Source organism: Pongo abelii, chromosome 13 (genome assembly GCF_028885655.2).
Source record: "Pongo abelii isolate AG06213 chromosome 13, NHGRI_mPonAbe1-v2.0_pri, whole genome shotgun sequence".
In the NCBI taxonomy this organism is placed as follows: domain Eukaryota; kingdom Metazoa; phylum Chordata; class Mammalia; order Primates; family Hominidae; genus Pongo; species Pongo abelii.
In genome coordinates, this window is record NC_071998.2 from 76,515,184 (window position 1) to 76,533,124 (window position 17,941).

A 17,941-nucleotide genomic window follows, 5' to 3' on the forward strand; every position below is an offset into this window, starting at 1 on the left:
ATCTGTAATTAATAAATTTTGACTGGCCACAGTGGCTCACGCCTACAATCTCAACACTTTGGGAGGCCAGGGTGGGAGGACTGCTTGAACCCAGGAGTTCAAGACCAGCCTGGGCAACATAGTGAGATCTTGTCTCTACAAAAATTTTAAAATGAGCTGGGTGTGGTGGTGCACAGCCATTTGGGAGGCTGAAGTGGGAGGATTGTCTGAGCCAGGAGGTTGAGGATTCAGTGAGCCGTGTTCTTACCACTGTACTCCAGCCTGGGTTGACAGCAGGACTCTGTCTCAAAAAAGAAAAAGAGAAATTTTGACTATGAAGTTAATGTTTCAGTAGTTTTATGTTCATGTTTCAGGTTAATAGAATTTTAAAGGTTGCCAAACCCAACTTTGTGGTTATGAAGTTATTGGCAGGAGGACACAAAAAGGAATCTAAAGTGAGTACATTGTGGGAAAAAGAAGTGGTCTTAGATTATTGTGAAGTTTCATAATTTTTTCCAGTAAGATGTGTAAATATTACAGGAAAAATTAAACCACTGAACAAAAATCATTCTAAAAATTTTAGTTCAGCAGCAAAAAATTAGGGCTTGCCATTTTGTCTTGAGATGTGTATTTTGTTGAGTTAAAATTTCTAAAGTCTGCCTATATGTTTTCCATCTCCTTGCTGTGTAAATTACTGAATAACTTGGGGTAAAAAAAGAAAATTTATGTAAAGAAATTTTATGGGAGAAGTATGAGGTATTTAAAAGTCATCTGCCTTTGGGAAAGTGAATGCTTTAATAATGAAAGACTTCTTTGTAATGGCTCAGAAGAGGAAGAGTCTAAGCTTTTCTTGGTATTTATATCATCCATGCCACGTCAACATTTCAGAGATTCAGCGCTGTGGAGAGGCCAGCCGCGGAGGCACCGTGGGGGCATTGGCCTGTGTGTTGTGCGCTCTGTTTTCTTCCGTTGTTTCCTGTGTTCTGCCTTCCTCCTCTCCTGCCCTGTTTCCGACTGACTGACTCTCATCTCATTGCTTAGTTCTACCAGTTACCCTGGAACTAAAAAGTGTGCGACCCCTGATCTAACTGAATGCCTTTCCTATGATTTTTGACTATTTATCCTTTTTAACTGTTCTTCAAAGATAGAAAACAGCTGGTCAGCCTGTTTTCTTATGCTCTTCATAAAACTCAAAAACAAATTAATCAGTTTTTCTTCCAGATTAGTTCCTACCTTTTTTGTCATTAACCTAGTTTTTTAAATCTATTTTGTGCTACCTTGTTTCTAAGAACACAAGAAACTCTAAAATAAAAATAGTCTTTGTTTTGTGTACCATCTGAATATTTGTAGATACATTAATTGAGTTTCTGGTTTTCTTTAACAGGTTCCTCCTGAATTTGATTTCTCTGCTCATAAATATTTTCCTGTTGTGAAACTTGTTTGAGAGAGACTGGGAAGGTGGCCATAAAGGGGCAGAGTCTTCTTTCAGACCCCACTCTTAGAGGGCACATCACCAGGCTCCACATCACGAGAAGTGAGATGGATTTCTTGGATAACAACTCATTATAAGGAATACTTTTAGTTTGACAGCCTTATATGACGTGAATGAAAACTGCTGTTTTAAAGTGGTTTATTATGTTCCATGGAAGAAACTGGTCTTATTGAATGCATTGATGAACGTTATATGGTTTTATTACAGATTTAATCACAAATCATTTTTTATGAATGATTGAGTGAAAATAGTGTTTGTAAAGGTTAATAAATTTCTTGACAAAAAAAAAAAAAATGCACTGCTGGAGATGAAAAACAGTAGGTCTTTGTCCATGTTAAGAACTGAAGAAGGTGTGTGCTCTTTAACATTTGAGTAGTTCCAAAAACGTTATCCAAAAGAAGTTTCAAATCAAGAGATTAATTAAACACTTGTATGAGATTTTGGTAAAATACATTTAGAAGGGATTTTTGGGAGGGCCTCTAAATTACATGAAAATTGTGATTTTTATGTGTCATGACATCACAAATTATATATCTGTAAGAATACAGATGTGTAAAAAAAATCCTTTTAGCACTTTTAAAAGATTATACATTGTTTGCTGGTGACATTATTCAAAAAGGAGGCAGATAGAAATGTATATAGATTAAAATTTAGGTCTAGGTTTAAATGTGGTGTACTCCTTTTTGCTTTACTTCATATTCAGTTTAACCCATGAAACATTTTCAAATGGGTGTCTGTTCAGTATCCTCTGGCTTTGAAAAACTGACTACATCCCCCTGTGCTTGCAAGTGCCTGCTGCCAGAGGCCCTCCCCTTCCTTTCCTGCTTGTCCTGTGTCCGCTCTGATGTTTGCGGTGGCAGCTGTCGAGGCCTCTTGGGCCTTCCTTTTTGTCCTCTGTAGCAGGCAATACTCTTAGCAAAACGAGTTACTCTGTGGTGTAAATTGGCTTTGGTGGCTTAGCCTAAGACTAGTGACAGTTTTATGTTTGGTCTGTGGTTAAAAGGTTTCTCAGCTTCACATATCTTAACTCTGATTTGGTATCTTTCCATAAAAACATGATAGTATAGTGAAACTTTTCTGGCAGTACTTTAAAGCAGCTAACCTGACTGAACTTGCTAAGGGTGTTCCTGTTGCCCCTCTTTGCAGCTAATGAGCCCTTTTGGCTCTCCTTTCCAAGAGTGGTAATACTTGTGTTATTCAAGAACAGCCATTAGGTGTCCTGAAATTTCAGAACTGAAAAATCTTTAAAAAAAAATTTTTTTTAAGTAGCCTGTACGATAGAAACTTCAATTATGGAGAGACAAAGAGTATACCTGTTACTGATTTAGTTACTTTGTTGAGAATGAAAACGCTGTTTCTGGCTGGTAATTACTGAATGCTTTAAACAAAAAAAGGCCAAGGAATGGTAGGAAATAGGCAAGAAAAGAAACAAAGAATCAAAAGAAAAAGCAAAGAGGAAAACAGAATGAGCATGGACATTTGGCAAACAACCAAGAAGAGAGCCTGAAGCAAGTTAGAAAGCTGAGAAATTATTCTTCTTTCCCAGTGGCCAAGATATAAAGTATAAAAAATATGTCCCCCTTAAAAGCAAAAAAAGCAATGTAGATTAATGCAACAAGGGCCCTGCTAGATGATGGAATCACTTTTAATTAAGAGGGTGCGCTGACATTTTTTAGCCACTATGTCTGATTGGGTCTGCTGGTATAGACGAGCATCTAGGTTATTTTGAAGTAGGTCTTCCTAAGTAAAAGTTTTCCTATTAACCCATTATCAACTAAAAAAAGATTGATTAGTGTTAGGTTTATCAGTGTATGTTACTGACAGAATCATGTGGTTTCCTTTAAGTAGCTTTAATTTTTGGTTTTTAGTTTGTTTAGAGATGAGGTTTCACTATGTTGCCCAAACTGACCCAAACTCGTGGGCTCAAGCAATCCTCCTGCCTCAGCCCCCAGAGTAGCTGGGATTATAGGCAAATGCCTGCTTGGCTAGTTTTTATTTTTAAACAGCAGGTTTCTAATTATAAAAACAAATTTGCCATTTTATAATTTTTAAAGTAATCTGCCATTCAAGGTACTTACTGAAAAAATAGGAGAAATAAGACAGTCTCCTCTCGTAGAGCTTTTATCATCTTATGACAAATACAGAAAAGCAACAGGTATTGAAAATGCAGTGAAGAATATGCCATATGCTGGGTAGGAGAACTGCCCCACATGAAACTTTAGGTGACAAATCCCCATCGCATCTATTCAGGAGGCACTGCTGGGAAAAGGGTCCCAGACAGAATGTGCACAGGCTTGGAGGGGAGAGGGTAGCAGCCTGGCTGAAGTATAGAGCAGGAAAAGGATGGCGGAGATGAGAGACGAGGAGAAGCCGACACCCAAAACCCTGGGAGGCCACAGGTTAAAGATTTTGGACTGTATTCTGATATTGGTAGATTCTACTGAAGGCTTGTATGCAGGGACATGATGGGATCAAGTCAAATCTGCTTGCCTGAGAATGGTTGAAAAGGGAGGCAGGGAAGCCAGTCACGTGAGAGAAAATGTTGGTCTTAACAAAGGTAGTGGCAGAGCAGGTGGAAGAAAGTGGATGAAATCAAATGTTTTCAGAGGTGCAGCTAATGGGACATGGTAAATGAGAGTTTCTGCCAAAATCAAGGATGATTTTTCAGAAATTTTTTGGCTTTGGCAACTAGACGATGGTGGTGCCACTTGTGTAGATATCTAGGCAAGGTAGGAGACCAGGTTTGGGATAAAGATTGCTTTAGACATTCAGATATCTTTGGGACATCCTGGTGAAGATGGCAGGTAGTTTGGTCTTGAAATGGGAGGTGCCATCTGGGGTGATGAACTGAGGACTAAGTAACTATAGTCACTGTAATTTTCTGGGGGTTGCCATTGCTCAGGGAGCTCGTAGAGTAAGGGACTGAGATAGGTCGCAAGGAATAGACTTGGGAGGGCCAGGGAATGGGGAGGCCACTGAGGTGTTGGGACAGGCTGCAGGGAAGAGTACCTCAAAATCATACCAGGCCACTGTTTGACAAGTGTGCCTGTTTCACTGTTTTGTTTGCACAAGACTCTAAGTATATTGCCTTAAATAGTTAAAGCGCACCCTGTTTGGAAAACTTCAGGAGAGGTGGGTGTTTCCCTTGTTCCTCTTTGGCTATGCTCTGGGCACTGGAAAAAGCCTGCAAAGGAGACTTATCAGGAAAATAAGCAGAATGCAGGGCCATATGCCGCTCAAAGGCCATTAAGAGAAGGACTGAAAAGAGCCCATTGAACTTGGCAAGTAAAGATTGCTGGTGACTGGGGCGAGTTCTTTCTTGAAGGGGTGGGGCAGAAACTGGAAAGTCAGTTGAGGTGTAGACCATGCAGTGAGGAAAGAGCGACTCAACTGGGTTTGAAGAACTGACTTCCCCATATTCATACTTGCCCCACTCTATTTGTGGAGTGGCTGGTATGATCTTAAAAGATCATAAAATGCAAGCACGGTCACTTGACAACTCTACTTAAAATCCACTGTTCTCTAATGAATGACCTAGTCTTTACCCAGAATGCCAGTTTGACCCCTTCTGCCTCTCCTACTTCGTTTCTGCCCTCTCCATTTGGCCCCTCAGGCTGCAGCCACATTGCCCCCCTGAGACCCCCAAGCCTTTAGTATCAAATTTTGGAGACTCACATGAAGTAAGTTATCCAACAGCTCTCTGAGTGAGTCTTTTTAAAAACTGATCACGAGATCAGGAGATTGAGACCATCCTGGCTAACAAAGTGAAACCCCATTTCTACTAAAAATACAAAAAATTAGCCGGGTGTGGTGACACGCATCTGTAGTCCCAGCTACTCGGGAGGCTAGGACTACAGATGCGTGTCACCACAGGTGACTGTTTTTGTTGTATTTTGTTGGAACAGTCCATAGCCCTCTCCATTGTTGGCTGAATCTGTCGTGATCCCTAGGGCAGCCTGGAGAAAGCGTGCAGAGTGCACACATGCTGAGCACACAGCTTTCGGGGCACCGTTGGTTTTGACTTTGTACTGACAGCCCATCATCATCTCATTCCACAGAAGGTTTAAGGCAAACTGCCATCCTTAGTCCACAGTTTGAGGGTGGATTCTTTAAGGATCTAATAGAGGATGAAGGGGAAAAGCAAAAAACAGAGCTGTGACAAGTTTTAAAAGTTGAACAGAATATTTTATTTCTCAGAAATTCTATGCGTACAAATTAAACATGAGATGAATAGAGACTTTATTGGGAAAGCAAGAGAAAATTCCTATCAATTAACCCCAAGAAGGACTCAAAGTGAGGTTGGAAGAGGACTTAGAATTCTGAGTATGAAAGTACTCTAAGATTTTATCTGAGTTGCCTTTTCTGGGTGGGAAAGTTTAACCTTAGTGACTAAGGACATCAGATATGAAGAATAAGTTGGAGGTGGCAGTGTGCATTGCAAACAGGGCCTGCTTCAGTGACTGTGTGCCTGTAGTCCCAGCTACTCGGGAGTCTGTGTGAGGCCAGGGGTGCCAGTGTACCAGCTAGATGCTCGGTAACTTCTAGGCCCCATTTTCCCCTCTGAAAATAAGAGGGTTGGATCAAACGGTCTCTCAGGCCTTAGCATCTCAAATCCTGTGGATCCTCCTACTTACCCCTTAGAGAGCCTTACTGGGAAGTCAGTCATTAATGATGTGGCCAGTTATTTGCAAGTGGTAAGAACCTATTTACCATAAATAATACTAAGAACCAACTCAAGTCAAACCTTAATGCCATTGTTATTGTGAATTAGAATTAAGTAGTAATTTTCAAAATTCACATTAACTTGATTTTAAAATCAGTTTTGTGAGTCATTTACCACAAGCTAAATGTGTACACTATGATAAAAACAACCATTGTATTCCTGTTTTTCTAAACAGTCCTAATTTCTAACACTGTATATATCCTTCGACATCAATGAACTTTGTTTTCTTTTACTCCAGTAATAAAGTAGGCACAGATCTGTCCACAACAAACTTGCCCTCTCATGCCTTGCCTCTCACCATGCTCTGCTCCAGGTCAGCCCCTTTTTGGTCTGTTTTGTCAAAAACCTAATCTACTTCTTGCTTTTCTTGGTAATATATATTTATGGAAGATGTTGCTTTGCCCACACACATGAAGCAAAGTAAATACAGACCACAAATGTTCAAATTGTAAGCCACTTAATAGCGTTTTGTACATTAAAAATGACAAGGGTTATTATACAAGTAGCCTTTTTAAAAATTCTCACACAGAACAGCTTTGTATTTAGACTTAAAGCTGTTGCTACTTTGCTAGTGACGTTTGTGTTAACCATCAGTGCTCTAGGCCATTGATTGATTGTCAGAATCAGAAGTGACTGCACAAGAGCATTAGCCAGTCAGTCTGTCTTTCAGTGAGAACAGATAACAGGCTGGCACCAGCACTCGGCACAGCACGTGGACAGGACGCCAGAGGGAACCCAGAGTTCTCTGTCTCTCCTTCACAGCAGATGAACTCTTCTATAGGTGGCTGTTAATTTACACAAAGTTATATTCCAGAATCAGGAAGCCCCACTGTCGCCAACACTTGAAGGAGAACTATGTTCCATTTTTGGTGTTGAACTTCTCATGAAATACCTATTACCAAAAATTGTGACACCTTATTAGACACTTCAAAAGTACCCCCCAAAAGCTGTTTGAAAGACCATTCCATTTTTTCCTACACAAAGTACATACTAAAATTTCACAATAATCATCTTTAGATGTACATTTTATTTAGAACATTTCACAGTTTTCAGTATTCAGTCCCTCATGAACGTTTTATACTCATCTCTTCGGTCCTGTTGTGAAATATGTGATTCCAGTTCAATTCAGAGTGTATGATTCCGCTTTTCACGCTGATCAAGTAAATTTATGGTGTCTCTTTTCTGATCTTCAACATTAAAAACTAAAAAGGAAAAACACACATAATATTCTATAGAGTATTAAATGAGATACTAGCCCTAGGCAGGTCCCAGTTTCTTATCAATTTCTAGAAACTGTCATAAAGAGGACTATCTCCCATAGCAACACTGTAACTGGGAGTTGCATTCCTCATCAAGGACAAGATGGCAGCGGTGATATGGGAGGGGGACAGGGAAGGGCTGGGTAGAGAAGGGCAGGGTCCCTGGCAAGGGCTCCACCCTCAGGCCTGTGCCCATAGACCTAATGAGAACAAGGACGCCTGTCTTCATGCCCAAATGTTGCATTTTCCAAGACCACTCTGGCCTGCCATGCCACCCATTCTGTGCCTATAAAAACCCTGAGACCCCAGCGGGCACACACACAAGCGGCTGGACGTCGAGAGAACACACTGGCAGAACACATCGAAAGACGCCGACAGGCCATTGATGGTGGAACGATTCGGACGCCAAGGGAGATTCGGACGCCAAGGGAAATTTGGCCAAGGACAGTAGGAGGAGATCCCAGCTGCTGAGCAGCCAGGCTCCAGAGGAAGACTACCTTCCCATGCTATCCCCCTTCTGGCTCCCCAGACATCTGCGATAGCTACTTCCACCACTCAATAAATCTTGCATTCATTCTCCAAGCCCACATGATCTGATTTTTTCAGTACACTAGGGCAAGAACCTGGGATACAGAAAGCCCTCTGTCCCTGCGATAAGGCAGAGGGTCTAATTGAACTGATTAACATAAGCCGCCGGTGGACAGCTAAGCTGAAAGAGCGCACTGCAACACATACCCAATGAGGCTCCAGGAGCTGTAACCACTCAACCCTAGATGCTGCCGCGGGGTCGGAACCCATCCTCCCCACAACCGCCCGCCCGCATGCTCCCCCTAGGGGTTTGAGCTGTGGGGCACTGAAGAAGAACGCCATACCCCCACTGCGTGCCCTGTGAAGGGGATAAGGGAACTTTTTTTTTTTTTTTTTTTTGAGACGGAGTCTCGCTCTATCACCCAGGCTGGAGTGCAGTCGTGCAATCTCAGCTCACTGCAAGCTCCACCTCCGGGGTTCACGCCATTCTCCCGCCTAAGCTTCCCGAGTAGCTGGGCCTACAGGCGCCCGCCACCACGCCCGGCTAATTTCTTTTTGTTGTTGTATTTTTAGTAGAGGCGGGTTTTCACCGTGTTAGCCAGGATGATCTCGATCTCCTGACCTCGTGATCTGCTCGCCTCAGCCTCCCGAAGTGCTGGGATTACAAGTGTGAGCCACCACACCCAGGTGGAACTCCTCTCCTTTCAAAGGGTCCAAATGGATGACCAACAATGTGCCAGGAAACAAAGCTGAAGCACCTAAAGACTCCACACTTGTTTGTAACAGTGTCATAATGCCCCATATGCCATAGAAAATGGACAGTATCAAGTACACTCATGACATTTTAAATATAATCACCACGCTCCTGTGCGGCGTGATTCCCTTGCTACTGCACTTCTAATGGTACACGCTGCCTCCTGAGAGCCGTCCCGCAGCTTCAGACAGCTCTTGTGACTCCAAAGCTCTCCCTTTACAGAGCTGATGTCTGTATGTAGCTTCTACCATCTGGTCTTACTCTATCCTTTAACACACAGAAAACATAAAAAGGCACATCACAAATAAAACCTAAAACCACGGTCTTGATTTATAACTATGGCACATTAAATGGTAGTTTAATGACCATTAAATAACTGCCATATTAAATTAATGGTATCTGTTAAAGGCTCTAATAAAGTTGGAGCTAATGCTTTTTTCTTCTAATTTCCCTGGAGCAAGTAAGGTCTCACTATTTCAATGACACAATCTTAAAATAATGTTGAAGCTGATGTTGACGACATTTCTTCAACTTCTTCAAAGAGCTGACAAGGCACTCATTTTCTTTACCTTACACCTACTTAACTTTGTTTAAAACCTCGCACAACATCAAGTCCTTAGGACACCTGAGTGTAGGGAATGAGAGATCCAAAAAGGCTTCACCGCAAAGCCAATCATTTAGTAGGAAACTAGGCCCAATTTAAAAAGTTGTTAGAGCCGGGGCAGTGGCTCACACCTGTAATCCCAGCACTTTGGGAGGCTGAGGCAGGCGGATCACCTGAGGTCAGGAGTTCGAGACCAGCCTAGCGGACATGGTGAAACTCTGTCTCTACTGAAAATACAAAATTAGCTGGGCATGGTGGCATGAGCCTGTAATCCCAGCTCCCAACTACTCAGGAGGCTGAGGCAGGAGAATCACTTAAACCCGGGAGGCGGAGGCTGCAGTGAGCCGAGATTGTGCCATTGCACTCCAGCCTGGGCAAAAAGAGCAAGACTGTCTCAAAAAAAAAAAAAAGATGTTGTTAGAATAGATGTAAGACAGTGACCAGATCGTGAAACATGCTCAAGAACATAAATGAGTGGAGTCAATGACAAAGAACAGAGAGTTTGTATTTACTTCAAAGTCTGGCTGCTAGTGTATTTTGCCATTTGCCTTTTTAAAAAATTGCCTAAATGAAGACAGCTGAAAATTCAAATTAGGACTTGGATTCTAAAAATTCCAAACAACTCTGCCAATTGAAACAACTGACATCCTGGAGAAATATAAAAGATAATTTTTAGGGGGACATCGTTGAAGAATCAGACAAGCACAGATTGAGGGACTTTCGACCAAATAACTGAGCCACTATCCTTCAAAAAAGACCAACAACATAAATGATAAAGAAACTGCTCCACGATAAAGAACACTAAAGAGGTCTGACAATAAATGCAGCGTATAATCCTGAACCAGAAAAAAAGACATGAATTGGACACTCACTAAATTTCAACAAAGTCTACAGATTAGATAATAGCATTGTATAAACATTAATTTCCTTATTTTGGTAATTTTACTGTGGTTATATAAGATGTTAACATTTGGGGAACCTGGGTAAAGGGTATACAGAAATTTTTTGCTTTTTAAAGAAGTCTAGATTATTTCAAAATGAAAAGGTAAAAAAAATGTAAGTATTAAAACATTAAATGAATAATGCACTGCCCAGATGGTAATAAAAGAAGGCATTGTTAGCCAGACACGGTGGCTCATGCCACCCAGCACTGTGGGAGGCCAAGGCAGGCGGATCATGAGGTCAGGAGATCAAGACCATCCTGGCCAATATGGTGAAACCCCGTCTCTAATAAAAATACAAATATTAGCTGGACGTGGTGGCGCGCACCTCTAATCCCAGCTGCTCGGGAGGCTGAAGCAGGAGAATCACTTGAACCCGGGAGGCAGAGGTTGCAGTGAGCCGAGATCGTGCCACCGCACTCCAGCCCGGGCAACAGAGTGAGACTCCATCTGAGGAAGAAAAAAAAGGGCATCGGCAGGATCAGCAAGGCCGAAACTGAAGTGAAGTAGTTGTTACAACAACTCCTGCTGCCCTGAGAATTTCTGCTGAATTCTGAAGTTTATGATGATATTTTAAAAGTAGTTACTCTCAGAGAAGATGGGGAAGTAATTCATAGCCATGAAAACTGTTAAATAAAAAGGAAAGAAATCAAACATTTATCCTATCTACCTTATACAAACAATACTACTGAGGTGTTTTGTTTTTTTTTCCGAGACGGAGTTTCACTCTTGTTGCCCAGGCTGAAGTGCAATGGCACAGTCTCAGCTCACTGCAACCTCTGCCTCCCGAGTTCAAGCGATTCTCCTGTCTCAGCCTCCCAAGTAGCTGGGATTACAGGCATGTGCCACCACACCTGGCTAATTTTCTTGTATTTAGTAGAGACGGGGTTTCACCATGTTAGTTAGGCTGGTCTCAAACTCCTGACCTCAGGTGATCCACCATCCTTGGCCTCCCAAAGTGCAGGGTTACAGGTGTTAGCCACCACGCCCAGCTGAAGTGTCTACTTCTAAGAACATTCCAATTAACAACATAAAAATGAATTGATACAGGCATTGACCATCAACTGGCATCACAAAAAGAAAGACACCAGGTTGCAGTCAGCCAAGATCGTGCCACTGCACTTCAGCAAGAGTGACAGAGCGAGACTCCATCTCAAAAAAAAAAAAAAGACACCAGACATGATGTGCCTCCCGATGAAAGAACACACCACCACTCATCTTACCAAGGGCTTGAGCCTGGACCTGAGTCTCATCAAGCCTCTGGGTGTAGCTGCCACTCTACAGAAAAGAGAAGCCAGGAGAACTCGCTCAACTCCCCCATGACTCTATAATCAGCAGTATTCAGGCTGTGGGAAACTATAGTCACATGGCTTGGGTTCTTTTGTTGTTGTTGTTGAGATGGATTTTCACTCTTGTTGCCCAAGCTGGAGTGCAGTGGTGCGATCTCGGCTCACTGCAACCTCTGCCTCCTGGGTTCAAGCGATTCTCTTGCCTTAGCCTCCCGAGTAGCTGGGATTACAGGCGCATGCCACCACGCCTGGCTAATTTTTTCTATTTTTAGTAGAGACGGGGTTTCACCGTGTTAGCCAGGATGGTCTCAATCTCCTGACCCGGTGGTCTGCCTGCCTCAGTCTCCCAAAGTACTGGGATTACAGGTGTGAGCCACCACACCTGGCCCAGAAAAATGAATTTTAAGAAAGAATACTATGAGTCCATAGTGATACCAAAACAAACAAGTATGTTGGAGGAGGGAGAGGAGTTCCTTAAAAAATGTCAAGTAATAAACGTGCTGGGATGGCAGCATGTAAAATGTCACCACTTGGGCAATGTTCATCAATGGATGGTAAAGCTACACAAGTTCAAAGCATCCTCTTCTAGATGACTATTAATATCAAAAGGAAAATGGCCTTCTGAGACCCTGTGGGCACCACGTTAGCTAAGGGATCAACCAACCACCTGTAGGACCATCTGCTGTTATGCCTCCTGGGGAGAAGCAAGAATTCATTGGCCTGAATCCATCACAAGCAAACAGACAAGGCCAGAGTTTGATACATTCTATAAGATACTGGCCTGGACTCTTCAAAAATTCAAAATAATAATACAGAGGGCAGCTATCATAGCTGCTTGGAAGCTCTATGCACATACTGGGGCTTTTCATCTGGGAGGCAGACTGATCAAGTAGTGACCTAGCCATTTTGTTGGGAAATTCCTAAATGTCACTGAAAAATCATCCTACTTAAAGACTTGAGCCACACTGAATATGTTTCTAGAAACGATGCAGACTTTCCGAATGGTTTGCATCACCTTGGGCTTCTCAACCCTCACCTCCCTCCACTGCCCCTGGTTTAAAGGCTCCTAAAGAAGAGACGATCTCCTTGAAATGACCCATTAATTACAATATAATTTTGGGGATTCATTGGATAATCACAGTGAGGGACCAGAAAAGGGAAATGAAAGGTGACCTCGTCACCGACCTAGGCCCCATTCTTACCATCTATGTTTCTGTCATTCCCTGCCAGGGCTGCTTGCTTGTCTGTCTCAGATTCCGCCTCATTTTCATCCATGTTGTAGTCACCTTCTTCTCTCAGTTTCTGCTGGTTTCTCCCTGTAAAATTAGCACATAAAACATAAGCTACATCATTTCTGTCTTGATGTCACAGGAATATCAGAGCACAGGTGCTGGGGGTTAGCCATATTTGCTCACAATCAGATCTGTCTGCTGCCTCTCTGGAAATGGTAGGGATGCATGGGCTGGCTTCCAGGACAAGCACACGCATTATGTGTACTCCACTTGGACTCGGAATCTAGAGACAGCATGGCCCTAAATACAAGGGTGCATTCTAGGCTGAACATGGAGAAACTAACGACCCAAATCTCAATTTTTTAAAGAGATAATCAACTCAAGATAAAAGAAAGGTGCCACTGTTTTAGGATGGAATGGATATCTACAGCTAATGACAGTATCTCCTTAGAATGGAGAGAGGAAATGGAGCTGCCACTGTGAGCCACGTGAGATGGTGTCCCTCATACTTACAGTATGAGAGCACCCATTACTCTATTCATCCCTGGAGTGGGCAGCAGCCAGAGAAGATGAGGACAAAAGGCTTTCAAGAGACCTACTCAAAGGGTTTAACTTACATATTTTATATGTGTATGCAGGCTGGTAAACAAAATCTTTTTTTTTTTGAGATGGAGTCTCACTCTGTCGCCCAGGCTGGAGTGCGGTGGTGCAATCTCGGCTTACTGCAACCTCCGCCTCCCGGGTTCAAGCGATTCTCCTGCCTCAGCCTCCTGAGTGGCTGGGATTACAGGCATGTGCTGCCATGCCCAGCTAATTTTTGTATTTTTAGAAAAGATGGGTTTCACCATATTGGCCAGGATGGTCTCGAACTCCTGACCTCATGATCCGCCCACCTCGGCCTCCCAAAGTGCTGGGATTACAGGCGTGAGCCACTGCGCCCGGCCAAACAAAATCTTTTTTAAAAGTGCACACCTGGAAAAGCAGCTCTAGTCTTTCTCTGGCTCACTGCCTGGGGTGGAAACTGCACAGGCCTATGTGTCCAGTGCGTTTCTTTAAATGAGGTCATCACACCTGCGTCTAGAAGCAGGTGCATCCTGCAGGCACTATGGCATCTCAGGCCCACCTTTGTTACGCTTTGTGACCAGACGCTGAGGGATCTGACACTGAAGCGCCACAGGCTGAGCCAGCCAGTGGGATCTCCCCGCCTCACACACCACAAGCATCTTCTTGCTGGGTGGGCACGGAACACAGGGACAGAGCAGGGATACTTAGAGGGAGGCTGACAAAATGCAATTCTTTAACTGGAACTTGGGAGGACACATTCTTCAGTAAGACACTGAAGTGAAAATTAGATTTAAATGGCATCAAGGTAACTTCTGCAAATAAGTGTGTTCTCCCACTTCTGTGGCTTGGTCCACCCCAGAGCGCAGGTGTCATGTCCTCAGAAGTGTTCCTGGCGCAGGTGGGAAGGACATTTTCCATATCTGAAGGGACTGAAATACATCCTGGAATAGTCGGTTGATCTCCGATTCCTACCCTTTATTTATTTAAAAAGAAAAAAGTCAACCAAACCAAAAAGGAGTGATTCACATGTCATTTTTTCTCAATGTTCACATATGCATTAACCTTCATCTACCCAATATTCCTTCCTTCCTTCAATCATTCATTCACTAGGCACTGATTGTCTAAATGGTACCAGACACTGCATGACAGTGGACATACAAAGATGGGGCATGTGGCCTGCCTGCCAGGAGGGGGCGTCCACTTGATGCTAAGCACCCATCTGCAGGCCACCCACCTGCAAGGTCCCCTCGACTCCCTGCCAAATTGCGTCTAAAACCTCGAGTTCTAGAGCATATGCTGCTCTTCCTTCCCGCCTCCCTCTTGATAACGAATAAGAAACCTTCAAACGAAAAGGAATTGGCAAATTGTGGACTGCTGTTTGGTACAATTCAGGGTGATCCGTTGGTGCTGGGAAGGAGATGGAGGTGGGCTGGGAAGGAGATGGAGGTGGGCTGGGTGTCTGGTGGAAGGGAGTCCACAGCGGCCCCCGAAGCTTCACACCCACCTTCCCTGGCAGCTTCCTGCTCCTCCTCCTGTCCATCGGGGATGACAAGCTGGTCTCGCTCAGGGCTCTCCATCTCCGGATTTTCCTGGCTCACTGACAGGGCAGCCGGCACCTGTGGGGTCTGGCCCAGTTCTCTGGCTCCCCCGAAGCCTCTTCCACCCACGGGTCTGTCTTCCACCACCTGCTCCCGGCCTGGCTCCTGCGGCAGCCCCAGCCTGTCCCTCTGCGGCTCCTCCTCATTCACCACCTGGATCTCATTGGTTTCCTCTGTGCACAGAACACAGTTAGCTGTGACCTCGCCAGCATTTGATTTAAAAAAAAAAAAAAAAAAAAAAGCAAAACCTGGTGCCACTCAATTCCCAGAGCCTTCCCAAGGAGTGGGGGTGGGGTGGGCTGCACACAGGAGAACAACCAGGTAGCTCCTTTTGTGACCTCAGCCACAGACTGCAGGCCTTTCTGTGCCTGCAGCTCATTGTCAGAACCGCGACGAAGGGAAAAGTAGCTTACCCCAAAACAAAAAAACAAAAAAACAAAAAAAAACAAAAAACCACCTGGACTAGATTACCTTGACAAGGTATAAAGGGAAGAGGGTATCCTGCTGAGTGACCTGATCGTCATGTCCGCTGGAGCAAGCACTTGGGAACCAGGGCAGGCAGGCCCACGCGGGGCTTGCTCAAGGACACAGCAGCCTCCTGGTTCCCAGTGTCTGGGGCTCAGCCGCCTCCCCTGAGTCCCACAAGCCCACCAATGTCCTGCATAAAGGTGCAGCCTGGGCCTTTCTCTACACAGCTGCCCAAAAACAAGGCACTTCGTTTACAAGGAGGAGACATCAGTCAGAGAAGCCCCAAAGCCCCAATTCCAGGGGCCCAGAGAGACACGTCCCTGCTCCTGGCTGCACCGCTGCCGGGTTCACTGACTGCCTCAGCAGCTTGCTGGGACTGCTTCCTCTGACGGGGCTCTGGAGAGCTGGGAACAGGGCAACTGCTGGGCTCTGCTTACCTTTCTCAACTTGTCTCTTTGAATCCAAAACCACTTCGGAACTGGGGGCTGGTGTCTGGGACTTGCTGTTACCGAGCACGTTTCCTTTCCCTTGTGGCACCTCTGTGCGTGGCAGGCCTGCTGCCTGCAGCCTGGGCTGAGGCTCGCTGAGGGCTTGGAGCTGAAACAGAAGCACAGGACAGCCAGCCAGGGCAGGGCTCTGTGAGCAGAAGCGGTACAAGAATCCCACCAATGCAATGAATCCCACCAATCCCACCACCATATCCTTCCAACCAAGACCCCGAGAAACACCACGGTCTACTCTGGTCACGCCCTGGTCATGTGGCGTAAATCAGAAGACAAGAGGTTGAGTCAAGGTCTCCCAGAAAGTACTGTCAATACAGAATAAAACTGGGCAGTGATTCTGCTGAGAGGAAGCACTTACAGAATAATAAAATACCTAGGCGGAAGATCAACAACAAAAAAGACACGAACGACACAATACTCCTTGACGAAACAAACATCTGCAGAACCCTCAGCCCAGCAAGGGCAAACACACCTGCTTCTCAGGCACACACAGAATATTTTCCAGGATGGACAAATGGCAGGCCACAAAGCAAGCCTCCATATACTTAAATAACTAAAATCACACAAAGTAAATTATCTAATAGAAATGGAATGGATTATAAATCAATAACAGGATGAAACTTATGACATGTGCAAATATTTGGAAATTAAACAACACACTCCTAAATAACCAATGAGTCCAACAATAAACCACAATGCAAATTAGAAAATGCTTGGACAGCCAGGCGCGGTGGCCCGCACCTGTAATCCCAGCACTTTGGGAGGCTGAGGCGGGTGGATCACCAGAGGTCAGAAGTTTGAGACCAGCCTGGCCAACATGGTGAAACCCCATCTCTACTAAAAATACAAAAATTAGCCAGGTGTGGTGGCAGGCACCTGTGATTCCAGCTACTTGGGAGGCTGAGGCAGGAAAATTGCTTGAACCTGGGAGGCGGAGGTTGCAGTGAGCCGAGATCATGCCATTGCACTCTAGCCTGGGGTGAAAGAGCGAGACTGTGTCTCAAAAAAAAAAAAAAGAAAGAAAGAAAATGCTTTGACACAAAACAAAAACACAGCATACCAAAACTTATGGGAAGCAGCTCCAGCAGTGCTTAGAAGAAATGTACACCTTCAAGCATCTGTATTAGAAGACTTCCAGTTTTCAGTTCCTCATGTGAGAAGCTTAGAAGTCACCACTTAGTCCTAACAAGTAAAAAACTAAACAGACTGAAAAGTTATCAGCTCTTCTTGGATCCATAGGAGAGGTGAGGACAGAGTGTAAATCACTGTCCTTAAGCCTGGAGACAGACAGCCCAATACAGCGAGTCCCAGCTCACCAGGACAGGCTCCAGCAGACATCACCACGGGAACTGGTGTCGGGGTGGGAGGGCCTGACCTGTCCAGTTATGAACTGTTTGAGGCTCAGTGTGGATGAGTCTGAGAGTTAAAAACCTGCCCTGGCCGGGCGTGGTGGCTCATGCCTGTAATCCCAGTACTTTGGGAGGCTGAGATGGGCTGATCACCTGAGGTCAGGAGTTCGAGACCAGCCTGACCAACATGGAGAAACCCCGATCTACTAAAAAATACAAAATTAGCCAGGTGTGGTAGCGCATGCCTGTAATCCCAGCTACTCGGGAGGCTGAGGCAGGAGAACTGCTTGAACCCGGGAGGCAGAGGTTGTGGTGAGCCAAGATTGCGCCCTTGCACTCCAGCCTGGGCGATAAAAGCGAAACTCCAACTCAAAAAGAAAAAAAAAAAAAAGAAAGAAAAAACCTGCCCCAGTCATAAGGGACTCCCATACTTATGAGTTTTACCCCTAGGAGCTCAACCAGGCTCTCAGTGAATATCAGAGAAAAATCGGCTTGTGCTTCCAGCAGTGTGGCAGGGAAAGGAACCATTCTGAAACAGGCCAGAGTGCTCTATTCTCCTTAACCAGGCTGGCCCTCACGAGGAGTGCATTACCCAGAGCTCCTGCCGGCATATTATCTGAGCCTAACTGACGTGGGGGAATGAAACACCCAACTCCAG

The 17,941-nt window shown here is 44.6% G+C and overlaps 2 protein-coding genes across 13 annotated transcripts in view; one reads left to right on the forward strand and one right to left on the reverse strand.

Moving 5' to 3' along the window:
* NAA35 (N-alpha-acetyltransferase 35, NatC auxiliary subunit) overlaps positions 1 to 1,765 on the forward strand; it is an 80,390-nt gene extending 78,625 nt beyond the window's left edge. For 5 of the 6 annotated variants that reach the window (XM_024251718.3, XM_054519382.2, XM_063713852.1 and 2 more), the window contains 2 exons: positions 354 to 434; positions 1,364 to 1,765. In XM_024251718.3, the coding sequence (XP_024107486.1) occupies positions 354 to 434; positions 1,364 to 1,423 (141 nt within the window). In that variant the 3' untranslated portion in view covers positions 1,424 to 1,765. 6 annotated transcript variants of the gene reach the window in all.
* Positions 1,766 to 5,634: 3,869 nt separating this feature from the next.
* The window catches only part of GOLM1 (golgi membrane protein 1), a 75,050-nt gene continuing 62,743 nt past the window's right edge, over positions 5,635 to 17,941 (reverse strand). For 4 of the 7 annotated variants that reach the window (XM_024252742.3, XM_024252743.3, XM_024252741.3 and 1 more), the window contains exons 7-10: positions 15,869 to 16,028; positions 14,870 to 15,136; positions 12,772 to 12,885; positions 5,635 to 7,396 (exon numbers count right to left, since the gene is read on the reverse strand). In XM_024252742.3, coding sequence (XP_024108510.1) covers positions 7,320 to 7,396; positions 12,772 to 12,885; positions 14,870 to 15,136; positions 15,869 to 16,028 — 618 coding nt within the window. In that variant the 3' untranslated portion in view covers positions 5,635 to 7,319. Of the gene's footprint in view, positions 10,731 to 12,771; positions 12,886 to 14,869; positions 15,137 to 15,868; positions 16,029 to 17,941 lie in introns of all 7 variants that reach the window. The other 3 variants (XM_063714262.1, XM_063714263.1, XM_063714264.1) reach the window with 2 other exon arrangements.